Source organism: Euprymna scolopes, chromosome 25 (genome assembly GCF_053919585.1).
Source record: "Euprymna scolopes isolate OS-2025 chromosome 25, ASM5391958v1, whole genome shotgun sequence".
NCBI lineage: Eukaryota > Metazoa > Mollusca > Cephalopoda > Sepiida > Sepiolidae > Euprymna > Euprymna scolopes.
In genome coordinates, this window is record NC_136506.1 from 54,571,746 (window position 1) to 54,590,888 (window position 19,143).

The following is a 19,143-nucleotide window of genomic DNA, read 5'->3' on the forward strand; positions in this document are numbered from 1 at the left end:
CTCCTTCCAATTAGTTATTCATTTTCATTAGTTACTCATTTCCATTAGTTATTCATTTCCATTAGTTACTCATTTCCATTAGTTATTCATTTCCATTAGTTATTCATTTCCATTAGTTATTCATTTCCATTAGTTATTCATTCCAATTAGTTATTCATTTCCATTAGTAACTAATTTCCATTAGTTATTCATTTCCATTAGTTATTCATTTCTATTAGTTACTCATTTCAATAAGTTAGTCATTTCCATTAGTTACTCATTCCCATTAGTTATTCATTTCCATTAGTTATTCATTTCCATTAGTTATTCATTTCCATTAGTTATTCATTCCCATTAGTTATTCATTTCCATTAGTAACTCATTTCCATTAGTTATTTATTTCAATTAGTAACTCATTTCCATTCGTTATTCATTTCCATTAGTTATTCATTTCTATTAGTGACTCATTTAAATTAGTTATTCATTTCCATTAGTTATTCATTTCCATTAGTAACTGATTTCCATTAGTTATTCGTTTCCATTAGTTATTCTTTTCCATTAGTTGTTCATTTCCATGTATTACTCTTTTCCATTAGTTATTCATTTCACTTAGTTATTCATTTCCATTAGTAACTCATTTCAATTAGTTGGTCATTTCCATTAGTTATTCATATCCATTAGTTACGCATTTCCATTAGTGACTCATTTCCATTAGTTATTCATTTCTATTGGTTACTCATTTCCATTAGTTATTCATTCCCATTAGTTATTCATTTCCATTAGTTACTCATTTCAATTAGTTATTCATTTCCATTAGTTATTCATATCCATTAGTTACGCATTTCCATTAGTAACTCATTGCCATTAGTTATTCATTTCTATTCGTTACTCATTTCCATTAGTTATTAATTTCCATTAGTTATTCATTTCCATTAGTTATTCATTTCCATTAGTTATTCATTTCCATTAGTTATACATTCCCATTAGTTATTCATTCCCATTAATTGTTCATTTCCATGAGTAACTAATTTCCATTAGTTATTCCTTTCCATTAGTTGTTCATTTCTATTAGTTACTCATTTCAATAAGTTAGTCATTTCCATTAGTTACTCATTCCCATTTGTTATTCATTTCCATTAGTTATTCATTTCCATTAGTTACTCATTTCCATTAGGTACTCATTTCCATTAGTTACTCCTTCCAATTAGTTATTCATTTCCATTAGTTACTCATTTCCATTAGTTATTCATTTCCATTAGTTACTCATTTCCATTAGTTATTCATTTCCATTAGTTATTCATTTCCATTAGTTATTCATTTCCATCAGTTATTCATTTCCATTAGTTATTCATTCCAATTAGTTATTCATTTCCATTAGTAACTAATTTCCATTAGTTATTCATTTCCATTAGTTATTCATTTCTATTAGTTACTCATTTCAATAAGTTAGTCATTTCCATTAGTTACTCATTCCCATTAGTTATTCATTTCCATTAGTTATTCATTTCCATTAGTTATTCATTTCCATTAGTTATTCATTTCCATTAGTTATTCATTCCCATTAGTTATTCATTTCCATTAGTAACTCATTTCCATTAGTTATTCATTTCTATTAGTTACTCATTTCCATTAGTTATTCATTTCCATTAGTTATTCATTTCCATTAGTTATTCATTTTCATTAGTTATTCATTTCCATTAGTTATTATTTCCATTAGTTATTCACTTCCATTAGTTATTCATGTCCATTAGTTATTCATTTCCATTAGTTATTCATTTCCATTAGTTAATCATTTCCATTAGTTATTCATTTCCATTAGTTATTCATTTCTATTAGTTATTCATTTCCATTAGTTATTCATTTCCATTAGTTATTCATTTCCATTAGTTATTCATTTCTATTAGTTATTCATTTCCATTAGTTATTCATTTCCATTAGTTATTCATTTCCATTAGTTATTCATTTCCATTAGTTATTCATTTCCATTAGTTATTCATTTCCATTAGTTATTGATTTCCCTTAGTTATTCATTTCAATTAGTTTCTCATTTCAATTACTTATTCATTTCCATTAGTTACTCAGTGCCATTAGTTATTCATTTCCATTAGTTACTCATCTCCATTAGTTACTCATGTCCATTAGTTATTCATTTCCATTAGTTTTTCATTTCCATTAGTTACTCATTGCTATTAGTTACTCATTTCCGTTAGTTATTCATTTCCATTAGTTATTAATTTCCATTAGTTATTCATTTCCATTAGTTATGATTTCCATTAGTTATTCATTTCCATTAGTTATTCATTTCCATTAGTTATTCATTTCCATTAATTATTCATTTCCATTAGTTATTCATTTCCATTAGCTACTCATTTCTATTAGTTATTTATTTCCATTAGTTATTCATTTCCATTAGTTAATCATTTCCATTAGTTATTCATTTCCATTAGTTATTCATTTCCATTGGTTACTCATGTCCATTAGTTATTCATTTCCATTAGTTACTCATTTCCATTAGTTACTCATGTCCATTAGTTATTCATTTCCATTAGTTATTCATTTCCATTAGTTATTCATTTCCATTAGCTACTCATTTCCATTAGTTATTTATTTCCATTAGTTATTCATTTCCATTAGTTATTGATTTCCCTTAGTTATTCATTTCCATTAGTTATTCATTTCTATTAGTTATTCATTTCCATTAGTTATTCATTTCTATTAGTTATTCATTTCCATTAGTTATTCATTTCCATTAGTTATTCATTTCCATTAGCTACTCATTTCTATTAGTTATTTATTTCCATTAGTTATTCATTTCCATTAGTTGATCATTTCCATTAGTTATTCATTTCCATTAGTTATTCATTTCTATTAGTTACTCATTTCCATTAGTTATTGATTTCCATTAGTTACTCATTTCCATTAGTTATTCATTTCTATTAGTTATTCATTTCCATTAGTTATTCATTTCTATTAGTTATTCATTTCCATTAGTTATTCATTTCCATTAGTTATTCATTTCTATTAGCTACTCATTTCTATTAGTTATTTATTTCCATTAGTTATTCATTTCCATTAGTTAATCATTTCCATTAGTTATTCATTTCCATTAGTTATTCATTTCCATTAGTTACTCATGTCCATTAGTTATTCATTTCCATTAGTTACTCATTTCCATTAGTTACTCATGTCCATTAGTTATTCATTTCCATTAGTTATTCATTTCCATTAGTTATTCATTTCCATTAGCTACTCATTTCCATTAGTTATTTATTTCCATTAGTTATTCATTTCCATTAGTTGATCATTTCCATTAGTTATTCATTTCTATTAGTTATTCATTTCCATTAGTTATTGATTTCCATTAGTTACTCATTTCCCTTCGTTATTCATTTCCATTAGTTATTGATTTCCATTAGTTATTGATTTCCCTTAGTTATTCATTTCCATTAGTTATTCATTTCTATTAGTTATTCATTTCCATTAGTTATTCATTTCTATTAGTTATTCATTTCCATTAGTTATTCATTTCCATTAGTTACTCATTTCCATTAGTTATTCATTTCCATTAGTTATTCATTTCCATTAGCTACTCATTTCTATTAGTTATTCATTTCCATTGGTTACTCATGTCCATTAGTTATTCATTTCCATTAGTTACTCATTTCCATTAGTTACTCATTTCCATTAGTTATTCATTTCCATTAGTTATTCATTTCCATTAGTTATTCATTTCCATTAGCTACTCATTTCCATTAGTTATTTATTTCCATTAGTTATTCATTTCCATTAGTTGATCATTTTCATTAGTTATTCATTTCCATTAGTTACTCATTTCCATTAGTTATTGATTTCCATTAGTTATTTATTTCAATTAGTTATTGATTTCCATTAGTTATTCATTTCTATTAGTTATTTATTTCCCTTCGTTATTCATTTCCATTAGTTATTCATTTTTATTAGTTATTGATTTCCATTAGTTATTCATTTCCATTCGTTATTCATTTCCATTAGTTACTCATTTCCATTAGTTACTCATTTCCATTAGTTACTCATTTCCATTAGTTATTCATTTCCATTAGTTATTCATTTCCATTAGTTATTCATTTCCATTAGCTACTCATTTCTATTAGTGATTCATTTCCATTGGTTACTCATGTCCATTAGTTATTCATTTCCATTAGTTATTCATTTCCATTAGTTATTCATTTCCATTAGTTATTCATTTCCATTAGCTACTCATTTCCATTAGTTATTTATTTCCATTAGTTATTCATTTCCATTATTTGATCATTTCCATTAGTTATTCATTTCCATTAGTTATTCATTTCCATTAGTTGATCATTTCCATTAGTTATTCATTTCCATTAGTTGATCATTTCCATTAGTTATTCATTTCCATTAGTTATTCATTTCCATTAGTTACTCATTTCCATTAGTTACTCATTTCCATTAGTTATTCATTTCCATTAGTTACACATTTCCATTAGTTATTCATTTCCATGAGTTATTCATTTCCATTAGTTACTCATTTCCATTAGTTATTGATTTCCATTAGTTATTCATTTCCATTAGTTACTCATTTCCATTAGTTATTCATTTCCATTAGTTACTCATTTCCATTAGTTATTCATTTCCATTAGTTACACATTTCCATTAGTTATTCATTTCCATTAGTTATTCATTTCCATTAGTTACTCATTTCCATTAGTTATTCATTTCCATTAGTTACTCATTTCTATTAGTTATTGATTTCCATTAGTTACTCATTTCCCTTCGTTATTCATTTCCATTAGTTATTCATTTCCATTAGTTATTGATTTCCATTAGTTATTTATTTCAATTAGTTATTGATTTCCATTAGTTATTTATTTCCATTAGTTATTGATTTCCATTAGTTATTGATTTCCATTAGTTATTGATTTCCCTTCGTTATTCATTTCCATTAGTTATTCATTTCCATTAGTTATTGATTTCCATTAGTTATTGATTTCAATTAGTTATTGATTTCCATTAGTTATTCATTTCCATTAGTTATTCATTTCCATTAGTTATTTATTTCAATTAGTTATTGATTTCCATTAGTTATTCATTTCCCTTCGTTATTGATTTCCATTAGTTATTGATTTCCATTAGTTATTGATTTCCATTAGTTATTCTTTTCCCTTCGTTATTCATTTCCATTAGTTATTCATTTCCATTAGTTATTGATTTCCATTAGTTATTGATTTCAATTAGTTATTGATTTCCATTAGTTATTGATTTCCATTAGTTATTGATTTCCCTTCGTTATTCATTTCCATTAGTTATTCATTTCCATTAGTTATTGATTTCCATTAGTTATTGATTTCAATTAGTTATTGATTTCCATTAGTTATTCATTTCCATTAGTTATTGATTTCCATTAGTTATTTATTTCAATTAGTTATTGATTTCCATTAGTTATTCATTTCCCTTCGTTATTGATTTCCATTAGTTATTGATTTCCATTAGTTATTGATTTCCATTAGTTATTCATTTCCCTTCGTTATTCATTTCCATTAGTTATTCATTTCCATTAGTTATTGATTTCCATTAGTTATTTATTTCCATTAGTTATTGATTTCCATTAGTTATTTATTTCAATTAGTTATTGATTTCCATTAGTTATTTATTTCAATTAGTTATTGATTTCCATTAGTTATTTATTTCCATTAGTTATTCATTTCCATTAGTTATTGATTTCCATTAGTTATTCATTTCTATTAGTTATTCATTTCCATTAGTTATTGATTTCCATTAGTTATTCATTTCCATTAGTTATTCATTTCTATTAGTTATTGATTTCCATTAGTTATTCATTTCCATTAGTTATTCATTTCCATTAGTTATTGATTTCCATTAGTTATTCATTTCCATTAGTTATTGATTTCCATTAGTTATTGATTTCCATTAGTTATTCATTTCCATTAGTTATTGATTTCCATTAGTTATTGATTTCCATTAGTTATTCATTTCCATTAGTTATTATTTCCATTAGTTATTCATTTCCATTAGTTATTCATTTCTATTAGTTATTGATTTCCATTAGTTATTCATTTCCATTAGTTATTCATTTCTATTAGTTATTGATTTCCATTAGTTATTCATTTCTATTAGTTATTCATTTCCATTAGTTATTGATTTCCATTAGTTATTCATTTCCATTAGTTATTGATTTCCATTAGTTATTGATTTCCATTAGTTATTCATTTCCATTAGTTATTGATTTCCATTAGTTATTGATTTCCATTAGTTATTCATTTCTATTAGTTATTATTTCCATTAGTTATTCATTTCCATTAGTTATTCATTTCTATTAGTTATTGATTTCCATTAGTTATTCATTTCCATTAGTTATTCATTTCCATTAGTTATTGATTTCCATTAGTTATTCATTTCTATTAGTTATTCATTTCCATTAGTTATTGATTTCCATTAGTTATTCATTTCCATTAGTTATTCATTTCTATTAGTTATTGATTTCCATTAGTTATTCATTTCCATTTGTTATTCATTTCCATTAGTTATTCATTTCCATTAGTTATTCATTTCCATTAGTTATTGATTTCCATTAGTTATTCATTTCCATTAGTTATTGATTTCCATTAGTTATTCATTTCCATTAGTTATTGATTTCTATTAGTTATTGATTTCCATTAGTTATTCATTTCCATTAGTTATTCATTTCCATTAGTTATTCATTTCCATTAGTTATTATTTCCATTAGTTATTCATTTCCATTAGTTATTCATTTCCATTAGTTATTCATTTCCATTAGTTATTGATTTCCATTAGTTATTCATTTCCATTAGTTATTGATTTCCATTAGTTATTCATTTCCATTAGTTATTCATTTCCATTAGTTATTCATTTCCATTAGTTATTCATTTCCATTAGTTATTATTTCCATTAGTTATTCATTTCCATTAGTTATTATTTCCATTAGTTATTGATTTCCATTAGTTATTCATTTCTATTAGTTATTGATTTCCATTAGTTATTCATTTCCATTAGTTATTCATTTCCATTAGTTATTGATTTCTATTAGTTATTCATTTCCATTAGTTATTGATTTCCATTAGTTATTGATTTCCATTAGTTATTCATTTCCATTAGTTATTCATTTCCATTAGTTATTCATTTCCATTAGTTATTCATTTCCATTAGTTATTCATTTCCATTAGTTATTCATTTCCATTAGTTATTGATTTCCATTAGTTATTCATTTCCATTAGTTATTGATTTCCATTAGTTATTGATTTCCATTAGTTATTCATTTCCATTAGTTATTCATTTCCATTAGTTATTCATTTCCATTAGTTATTATTTCCATTAGTTATTCATTTCCATTAGTTATTCATTTCCATTAGTTATTCATTTCCATTAGTTATTGATTTCCATTAGTTATTCATTTCCATTAGTTATTGATTTCCATTAGTTATTGATTTCCATTAGTTATTCATTTCCATTAGTTATTCATTTCCATTAGTTATTCATTTCCATTAGTTATTATTTCCATTAGTTATTCATTTCCATTAGTTATTCATTTCTATTAGTTATTGATTTCCATTAGTTATTCATTTCCATTGGTTATTCATTTCTATTAGTTATTGATTTCCATTAGTTATTCATTTCCATTAGTTATTCATTTCCATTAGTTATTGATTTCCATTAGTTATTCATTTCCATTAGTTATTGATTTCCATTAGTTATTGATTTCCATTAGTTATTCATTTCCATTAGTTATTCATTTCCATTAGTTATTGATTTCCATTAGTTATTCATTTCTATTAGTTATTCATTTCCATTAGTTATTGATTTCCATTAGTTATTCATTTCCATTAGTTATTCATTTCTATTAGTTATTGATTTCCATTAGTTATTCATTTCCATTAGTTATTCATTTCCATTAGTTATTGATTTCCATTAGTTATTCATTTCCATTAGTTATTTATTTCAATTAGTTATTCATTTCCATTAGTTATTGATTTCCATTAGTTATTCATTTCCATTAGTTATTCATTTCCATTAGTTATTGATTTCCATTAGTTATTCATTTCTATTAGTTATTCATTTCCATTAGTTATTCATTTCCATTAGTTATTGATTTCCATTAGTTATTGATTTCCCTTAGTTATTCATTTCCATTAGTTATTCATATCTATTAGTTATTCATTTCCCTTCGTTATTCATTTCCATTAGTTATTGATTTCCATTAGTTATTCATTTCTATTAGTTATTCATTTCCATTAGTTATTCATTTCCATTAGTTACTCATTTCCATTAGTTATTGATTTCCATTAGTTATTGATTTCCATTAGTTATTCATTTCTATTAGTTATTCATGTCCATTAGTTATTCATTTCCATTAGTTATTCATTTCCATTAGTTATTCATTTCTATTAGTTATTCATTTCCATTAGTTATTCATTTCCATTAGTTATTCATTTCCATTAGTTATTGATTTCCCTTAGTTATTCATTTCCATTATTTATTCATTTGTATTAGTTATTCATTTCCCTTCGTTATTCATTTCCATTAGTTATTGATTTCCATTAGTTATTCATTTCTATTAGTTATTCATTTCCATTAGTTATTCATTTCCATTAGTTATTCATTTCCATTAGTTATTCATTTCCATTAGTTATTCATTTCCATTAGTTATTGATTTCCATTAGTTATTCATTTCTAGTAGTTATTTATTTCCCTTCGTTATTCATTTCCATTAGTTATTCATTTCCATTAGTTATTGATTTCCATTAGTTATTCATTTCTATTAGTTATTGATTTCCATTAGTTATTCATTTCTATTAGTTATTGATTTCCCTTCGTTATTCATTTCCATTAGTTATTGATTTCCATTAGTTATTGATTTCCCTTAGTTATTCATTTCCATTAGTTATTCATTTCTATTAGTTATTGATTTCCCTTCGTTATTCATTTCTATTAGTTATTGATTTCCATTAGTTATTCATTTCCATTAGTTATTCATTTCAATTAGTTATTCATTTCCATTAGTTATTGATTTCCCTTAGTTATTCATTTCCATTAGTTATTCATTTCTATTAGTTATTCATTTCCATTAGTTATTCATTTCTATTAGTTATTGATTTCCATTAGTTATTCATTTCCATTAGTTACTCATTTCCATTAGTTACTCATTTCAATTAGTTATTCATTTCCATTAGTTACTCATTTCCATTAGTTATTGATTTCCATTAGTTATTCATTTCCATTAGTTACTCATTTCCATTAGTTATTCATTTCCATTAGTTACTCATTTCCATTAGTTATTCATTTCCATTAGTTACTCATTTCCATTAGTTATTCATTTCCATTAGTTATTCATTTCCATTAGTTACTCATTTCCATTAGTTATTCATTTCCATTAGTTACTCATTTCAATTAGTTATTGATTTCCATTAGTTACTCATTTCCCTTCGTTATTCATTTCCATTAGTTATTAATTTCCATTAGTTATTGATTTCCATTAGTTATTCATTTCCATTAGTTATTCATTTCCATTAGTTATTGATTTCCATTAGTTATTCATTTCCATTAGTTATTGATTTCCATTAGTTATTTATTTCCATTAGTTATTCATTTCCATTAGTTATTGATTTCCATTAGTTATTCATTTCTATTAGTTATTCATTTCCATTAGTTATTGATTTCCATTAGTTATTGATTTCCATTAGTTATTCATTTCCATTAGTTATTGATTTCCATTAGTTATTCATTTCCATTAGTTACTCATTTCCATTAGTTATTGATTTCCATTAGTTATTTATTTCAATTAGTTATTGATTTCCATTAGTTACTCATTTCAATTAGTTATTGATTTCCATTAGTTACTCATTTCCATTAGTTATTGATTTCCATTAGTTATTTATTTCAATTAGTTATTGATTTCCATTAGTTATTGATTTCCATTAGTTATTCATTTCCATTAGTTATTGATTTCCATTAGTTATTCATTTCCATTAGTTATTCATTTCCATTAGTTATGGATTTCCATTAGTTATTCATTTCTATTAGTTATTGATTTCCATTAGTTATTCATTTCCATTAGTTATTCATTTCAATTAGTTATTGATTTCCATTAGTTACTCATTTCCATTAGTTATTGATTTCCATTAGTTATTTATTTCAATTAGTTATTGATTTCCATTAGTTATTGATTTCCATTAGTTATTCATTTCCATTAGTTATTGATTTCCATTAGTTATTCATTTCCATTAGTTACTCATTTCCATTAGTTATTGATTTCCATTAGTTATTGATTTCCATTAGTTATTGATTTCCATTAGTTATTGATTTCCATTAGTTACTCATTTCCATTAGTTATTGATTTCCATTAGTTATTTATTTCAATTAGTTATTGATTTCCATTAGTTACTCATTTCAATTAGTTATTGATTTCCATTAGTTACTCATTTCCATTAGTTATTGATTTCCATTAGTTATTCATTTCCATTAGTTATTGATTTCCATTAGTTATTCATTTCCATTAGTTATTCATTTCTATTAGTTATTGATTTCCATTAGTTATTGATTTCCCTTAGTTATTCATTTCCATTAGTTATTCATTTCTATTAGTTATTGATTTCCCTTCGTTATTCATTTCCATTAGTTATTCATTTCTATTAGTTATTGATTTCCCTTCGTTATTCATTTCCATTAGTTATTGATTTCCATTTGTTATTGATTTCCCTTAATTATTCATTTCCATTAGTTATTCATTTCTATTAGTTATTGATTTCCCTTCGTTATTCATTTCTATTAGTTATTGATTTCCATTAGTTATTCATTTCCATTAGTTATTCATTTCCATTAGTTATTGATTTCCATTAGTTATTGATTTCCCTTAGTTATTCATTTCCATTAGTTATTCATTTCTATTAGTTATTCATTTCCATTAGTTATTCATTTCTATTAGTTATTCATTTCCATTAGTTATTCATTTCCATTAGTTATTGATTTCCCTTAGTTATTCATTTCCATTAGTTATTCATTTCTATTAGTTATTCATTTCCATTAGTTATTCATTTCTATTAGTTATTCATTTCCATTAGTTATTCATTTCTATTAGTTATTGATTTCCATTAGTTATTCATTTCCCTTCGTTATTCATTTCCATTAGTTATTCATTTCCATTAGTTATTCATTTCTATTAGTTATTCATTTCCATTAGTTATTCATTTCCATTAGTTATTCATTTCTATTAGTTATTCATTTCCATTAGTTATTCATTTCTATTAGTTATTCATTTCCATTAGTTATTCATTTCCATTAGTTATTGATTTCCCTTAGTTATTCATTTCCATTAGTTATTCATTTCTATTAGTTATTCATTTCCATTAGTTATTCATTTCCATTAGTTATTCATTTCCATTAGTTATTCATTTCCATTAGTTATTCATTTCCATTAGTTATTGATTTCCCTTAGTTATTCATTTCCATTAGTTACTCATTTCAATTACTTATTCATTTCCATTAGTTACTCAGTGCCATTAGTTATTCATTTCCATTAGTTACTCATCTCCATTAGTTACTCATGTCCATTAGTTATTCATATCCATTAGTTTTTCATTTCCATTAGTTACTCATTGCTATTAGTTACTCATTTCCGTTAGTTATTCATTTCCATTAGTTATTAATTTCCATTAGTTATTCATTTCCATTAGTTATGATTTCCATTAGTTATTCATTTCCATTAGTTATTCATTTCCATTAGTTATTCATTTCCATTAGTTATTCATTTCCATTAGTTATTCATTTCCATTAGCTACTCATTTCTATTAGTTATTTATTTCCATTAGTTATTCATTTCCATTAGTTAATCATTTCCATTAGTTATTCATTTCCATTAGTTATTCATTTCCATTGGTTACTCATGTCCATTAGTTATTCATTTCCATTAGTTACTCATTTCCATTAGTTACTCATGTCCATTAGTTATTCATTTCCATTAGTTATTCATTTCCATTAGTTATTCATTTCCATTAGCTATTCATTTTCATTAGTTACTAATTTCCATTAGTTATTCATTTTCATTAGTTATTCATTTTCATTAGTTACTAATTTCCATTAGTTACTCATGTCCATTAGTTATTCATTTCCATTAGTTATTCATTTCCATTAGTTATTCATTTCCATTAGCTATTCATTTCCATTAGCTATTCATTTTCATTAGTTATTCATTTTCTTTAGGAATTCATTTTCATTAGTTATTCATTTTCATTAGTTATTCATTTCCATTAGTTATTAATTTCCATTAGTTATTCATTTTCATTAGTTATTCATTTCCATTAGTTATTAATTTCCATTAGTTATTCATTTCCATTAGTTATTAATTTCCATTAGTTATTCATTTTCATTAGGAATTCATTTCCATTAGTTATTCATTTTCATTAGTTATTCATTTCCATTAGTTATTCATTTCCATTAGCTATTCATTTTCATTAGTTATTCATGTCCATTAGTTATTCATTTCCATTAGTTATTCATTTTCATTAGTTATTCATTTCCATTAGTTATTCATTTCCATTAGTTATTCATTTCCATTAGTTATTCATTTCCATTAGCTATTCATTTTCATTAGTTATTCATTTTCATTAGTTACTAATTTCCATTAGCTATTCATTTCCATTAGTTATTCATTTTCATTAGTTACTAATTTCCATTAGTTATTCATTTCCATTAGTTATTCATTTCCATTAGTTATTCATTTCCATTAGTTATTCATTTCCATTAGCTATTCATTTTCATTAGTTACTAATTTCCATTAGTTATTCATTTCCATTAGTTATTAATTTCCATTAGTTATTCATTTCCATTAGTTACTCATTTCCATTAGTTATTCATTTCCATTAGTTATTCATTTCCATTAGTTACTCATTTCCATTAGTTATTCACTTCCATTAGTTACTCATTTCCTTTAGTTATTCATTTCCATTAGTTATTCATTTCCATTAGTTATTCATTTCCATTAGTTATTAGTGACACCCGACACCAAAGTGTAAAGAAAGATTGGTTAAAATAAACACGAATTCTTTTGTAAACAGTCGAGTCTTTTAGTTGTCATTCCAAATATACACTTGTCGATAAACTTGTCCGGCGACCATTTGTCCACGCAGTTATATATACGGAGCGCACACAACGCAACAGATAGCGTTTTGAGAGCCGTGACTCAGCTATTCCATGAAGGAATAGGAAGATCGAACCTGGAGCAAGGCAAACAAAAATCCACGGAAGAAATAACACAACAAAAAGAACGAAGGAACAAACAGACTGCCTCGAAAGTCGAACAAAATCAAACAGAAAAACGGAGACAAGAAAGCAAAGGAAAGACCAGAAGTTCAGCAAACAGTAAGTACACTCGATTTTTTCGTTTGTGTGGTTCTGCTTCAAAAAAAAAAAAAAAAAAAAAAAACTATATATAAATATACATACGTATTGTTGTATGCATGAAAGTTCGTTAAAAATATTTTTTCGCTTGTTAGCGACTATTGCATACGATAAAAATACGTAAAATATTGTTTGTTTTAAAAATATATGATGGAGCAGCAAGTTCTTTCAAGTTTCATGCAGGGGTTCGCAGCAGCGGAGATGAAAAAGGCAATTAGTTCGGTGTCAAACACTATAAGGGGAGAATCCCTTTTAAAGGACATAAAACCTTTAGAGAGTAGAGATCAGGGTGTTTATAAGGCTTGGCGGGATGACTTAGAGAGGTATTTTAAGGTGGTTGGAGCTACAGACGAAGAAAAATGTCAAACAGCTCTTCTAACCACAAGGGGCCTAGTCGGCCATTATGTTAATAGATTATTGGCATGCAATAATACGCATGTAACATGGGGAGAGTTGAAGAGTTCCATGGAAGATTACTATGGAATTGTCGCAAACCCCAATGCGTATATAGCAGAACTAGCTAATATTAGGCAGGGTAGAAAAGAGGGTATCCAAGATTATTTGCAAATGATACTACGTCTAGCAGCGGGGGCTTATAACGGTATAGGCCCGGATAGTGAGATAGTAAAAAAGCAAATGTTAGGGATTTTTTAGAGGGTCTAAGTGATAGGGACATAAGAATGGCAGTGATGAGGCATGAGCCAAAGGATCTTCAGGAGGCGTATCAAAAAGCCTTAACGGAAATGAAATGGAAGATTCGGCTGGATGCAAACAAAGAGTAGCCGGCTGACGCGGTGAGAAACAAGTCTGTCATCTGTCAACACCCCCGCCACGCCACCTATCTCTCCCAACACCTCTCTCCTCGCTAGTGGAGTCAGTGACAACCGACACCAAAGTGTAAAGAAAGATTGTTTAAAATAAACTCGAATTCTTTTGTAAACAGTCGAGTCTTTTAGTTGTCATTCCAAATATACACTCGTCGGTAAACTTGTCCGGCGACCATTTGTCCACGCAGTTATATATACTGAGCGCACACAACGCAACTCGCAACATATATATATGTATCTGTATGTATTTATATACGTATATATATTTATATATATATATGCATATGTATATATATATGTATATATATGTATATATATGTATATGTATATATATATGCATATGTATATGTATATATATATGTATATATATGTATGTATATGTATATATATGCATATATATGTATATATATGTATATATATATATATATATGTATATGTATATATATGTATATATATGTATATGTATATATACATGTACACATGCATGTATGTATATGTATATATATATGTATATATATATGTATATATATATGTATGTATATATATACGTATGTATGTATATATATGTATGTATATATATATATGTATATATATGTATATATATGTATGTATATATATGTATATCTATGTATATATATATGTATGTATGTATATATATGTATGTATGTATATGTATATATATGTATATATATCTATGTATATATATATATGTATGTATATATATATGTATGTATATATATGTATATATATGTAAGTATATGTATATATGTATGTGTGTATATGTATATATATATGTATGTATATATGTATGTATGTATATATATGTATATATATGTATGTATATATATGTATGCATATATATATGTATGTATATATATGTGTGTATATATATAGATGTATGTATATATATATGTATATATATGTATGTATATATATGTATGTATGTATATATATGCATATATATATGTATATATATATATATATATATATATATATATATATATATATATATATATATATGTCTAATTTTCCTAAATTTAATTAAACTAAAATAAAAAAAATGAAAAGTGATAAAATCCCAAATGAATCAAAAAAATTAAAAATCACTTTTCATATTTTTATTTTAGTTTAATTAAATTAAGGAAAATTAGACACCGGGGAATTAATTTTTGCAAGGTATCAAAATTAAGCATCTATGGATTAAATGTCAATTTATGATAGAGTTTAATACCATTTTTAAAGATGATATAGTTTTAAATAGGATTTAAGTGCTTCTCGCAGAAATATATATATTTTTAAATATTTACTCTTGTTTGAAAGCAAGTAAGTCGATTTTTCTAAGTTCTAAGGAGATTTTTCTTGTATTATCTTTTTCGGTTATTATATTAATAAAAAATTAAAAATTAAAATTCTATTACCAAAATTAATTTACCATAATAAGTTTCAGTTTAATTATAAATACGTCAGTGATTATAAAGCTTTCTTAATAGTTTGAAAAAAATCAATTACTCTGTGATTGTTCAAAACTTGATAGAAATTCGGCAGTATTTATACTATCGAATAGAAAGCCACTTAAATAGTATTTGAGGTATAGCGCTTGGTTCCTATTTAAAATGAAATCCCCTGATATGACGATCATTCCGTATTTGCTTAATGTTTCTACAATTCCAAAATTACGTAATTTTTGTTGTTAATTTTCCGTTGTATCATTTAATTATTAGTAATGTTTAAAAGTATTTTTCTTGACAAAAAAGTTTTGTTAAATTTTTCAACAATTTTTGGAACATGTAAACAGTGGCAGCTTGTGCCTAAGATTAGTGGGGGTGCTGTTTAAAAAAATACCTATTGTTTTAATATTGTGTAAAAATAAAACAAACATAAAAAACGTAAGTTATACGTATGTACACGTATAAAAATACAATAACTTAAAGGAATCCTAAATAGATGTAAATATTTTAAATATTTTACTTATTACATTCATTTGAAAGTAAACTCCATTCTTCTTGTTTTAATTTGTGAGAAAAGATTGATAATTTTCTCCTTAACTTCTGAATGACTGCTGAAGAACTTTTTTTTCAGTTGAAAGCACTTGCAAGTACGTTTAGTCTTTTGCAACCCATGGTGCTCCTTAGAAAAGTTTTTTTCTTTTATTCTTTTCAGAGTTGAAAAACAACGTTCTGCCTCTGATGTAGTCATGGGAATTGTCAAGATAATTTTTATGGGTTTTGTGATTTCACTAATAACATCGTTTAAATAGTTTTCCAAAATAAATTTCAGGAGATCAATTACTTTGCAATACTCATGGATATCTGACCTACTATAAAATATTTCTAGCTCAGTTTCAAACTTTTCTTTGTCAATCATGGGATATGCATCAGTTGTCAAGGATATCTCTTCTGTAGGTAGTTCTTTCTTAAAACTAGCAAAGTTTTTCTTGTTAAACAATTTTGTTTAGTTGAAGAATATCTGTCCGTTATATCAACAGATATATAGTCACACAGTTCTTTAGCTTCGGCCTTGTGTGTTTGCGAAGGATTTTCACAGTATTTGGTGTTTCTTATCTCTAAAATAGCAGTTTTGAAATTTGTTATGCATTCATTGACTTTATATATGCTAATTTCCCGAGATTGCATTTGATTATAAATAATTTCAACATGAGACATAATTTGATGAAATAGCTCAAACCAAAATATAAAATTTTCACCGTTCAAATATTTCAGAATTCCTGTTGCTTCTGCAACGGTCTCATCTACATATGATGTTGACTGAATTTCAGTGAGACAGATTTTTAATGCTTGAACATTTTCATGAACTCTATTTATGGTCCGTATGTTAAAGTTCCACCTCGTGGCAGATGGACGTGGAATGCTTACATCCAGATGCTTCTTGAGAATGGATATACGTTGTGGTGATCTAGAAAAGAAAGTCGGAATAGCCAAAATCTTAGGGATAAATATTCTAGCATTTCGTGTAATGCTTGCTGCATTCCTCATTATTAAATTAAGTTGATGCGCATAACAGTGAGTGAAATGTTCATTACTATAAACTGCTTCTATTTTCGCCTAAACACCAGCTTTTTTGCCTTTCATGACATTTGCACCATCATTTGTAAAAGACAGTCAAGTATGTCATTCTGAATGGTCTTGGAAACACCTTTGAAGACACTACTGGTTTCTAAGTGATTCTTTACATCTGGATCTAATTTAGATGAAAAATTTTAAAATCCTCTAAATACACCTGAATTTACTGAATCATCTTTTTCATCCTGTCCTCGTAAGGGAGTTTCAAAGTTCCCACAAAAGAAAATACAATCTATTACTTTAGATAAAATTTCACGGTTCTTCTTAACATTCATGTTATGATGATTGATTGAAAGTCTGTAGGCCTCACCAAGTTTTTCTTTAATATTTACGGTCCTCAAAATTGATAGAGAAACTACATTGTCAACGTGCTTCTTTGACTTCTCGTGCTTTTCAGTTCTATCTTTCATTTTGCTAATAGTTCTGAAACCATCTTTTGTCCACATTTTTATATTATGGGTTGATACAGGTTAATATTAGTTAGAATCATGTTAGTAATTTGTTAGTGAAACATTCATTGAAGAGACGAAACGCACGTGTTATCGTAACAAGGAATTTATGTACACTGAATAGAAACAAAGCAGTTTACTACTAAAAAGAGTGTCACTCAACGTCAAGAGTGACGGTGGCAGTTACTAAGTCAAAGGGAGATAACTCGTGTTTACTCCATATGTAACGTCTCTGGATTTTTTTTACTAAAAAATAAAAGTATTTTTATTTTTAAAGTTTTCTCATTTAGTCTCTGTATTGGGCTGGACGTTTAATTGGTCTCTTTCTTTGTGGAGTTTGGTATTATTTTGTTTTCTGAGCTTGTTTTTGATACGACTTGTTTTTAACTATTTTCTTGGTTAAATATATTTTCCTAGTCATGTCTGACTTTAAACTTTTGATTTTCTTTTGTTTTTAAAATATGACGTCTTTTACGCCGTGCATATTTTCCTTGTTCTGTTTTTATTAGATATGAACGAGGCTCTTTTAATTTTTTCACAATCTTACTTTTTAGGTTCCATTTTTCTTGTGAAAGAATACGGACAGTATCGTCTTTCTTTAGTTCTGGTAGTTCTTTGAAATTTTATTTATTTCATGCTTTTTTCATTGTTTTGTTGTGCATGATATTTAGAAGATTTGTCCTTAGCGTTCTTTTCATCAATTGTTGGGCTGGTGATGGGGGTTTAATCTTTTAATGGTGAAGTCCGTAACGCTAACATTGTTAAGTATGGGTCCTGTCTACTTTCAAACGATTTCTTTAATGTTCTTTTAATTGTTTGAATGTTTCTTTCTGCTAAGCCAGTGGACTGTGGGTAGTTCGGACTTGTGGTGATATGCCCGAAATCCCAATCTTTAGCAAATTGTCTAAATTCTGATGATCGGTACTCGGGTCCATTGTCACTAATCACTATTTGTGGAATGCCAAATTTTGCGAAAGTGTTCTTTATTTTATTGATCACCGTACTTGATTTGCAGTCATCAAGTTTGTGGATATCGAAATATCTTGTCATGTAGTCTATTATCACTACATATGCTTTACTATATAAGTAAAATACTCTGTCGCAACTTTGGTCCATGGTGTTACGGGTATTTCATGGTGTATTAGTGATTCTGACAGTTGTCGGTTTCTGTGATCTAGACAATGTGTGCATGTGCTAACGATTTCTTTTATTTGATTGTTTATGTTAGGCCAATATACGACCTCTTTCGCTCTTGCAATGCACTTTTCTATGCCCAAGTGTCCAGTATGGATTTTTTGTAGGGCTTCCTTCCTTAGGGAGGTTGGGACCACTATTCGTGTACCTTTCAATACTAGTCCTTTCACGGCTGATATGTCATCG

At 26.3% G+C, this 19,143-nt stretch overlaps 1 protein-coding gene across 1 annotated transcript; it reads right to left on the reverse strand.

The window, feature by feature from the left end:
• Positions 1–18,486: 18,486 nt before the first annotated feature.
• LOC145247193 (igE-binding protein-like) lies at positions 18,487–18,813 on the reverse strand. Its single transcript, XM_080108827.1, has one exon. It carries the CDS (start codon positions 18,811–18,813, stop codon positions 18,487–18,489), a length of 327 nt encoding a protein of 108 aa, XP_079964953.1.
• Between the last annotated feature and the right edge of the window lie 330 nt (positions 18,814–19,143).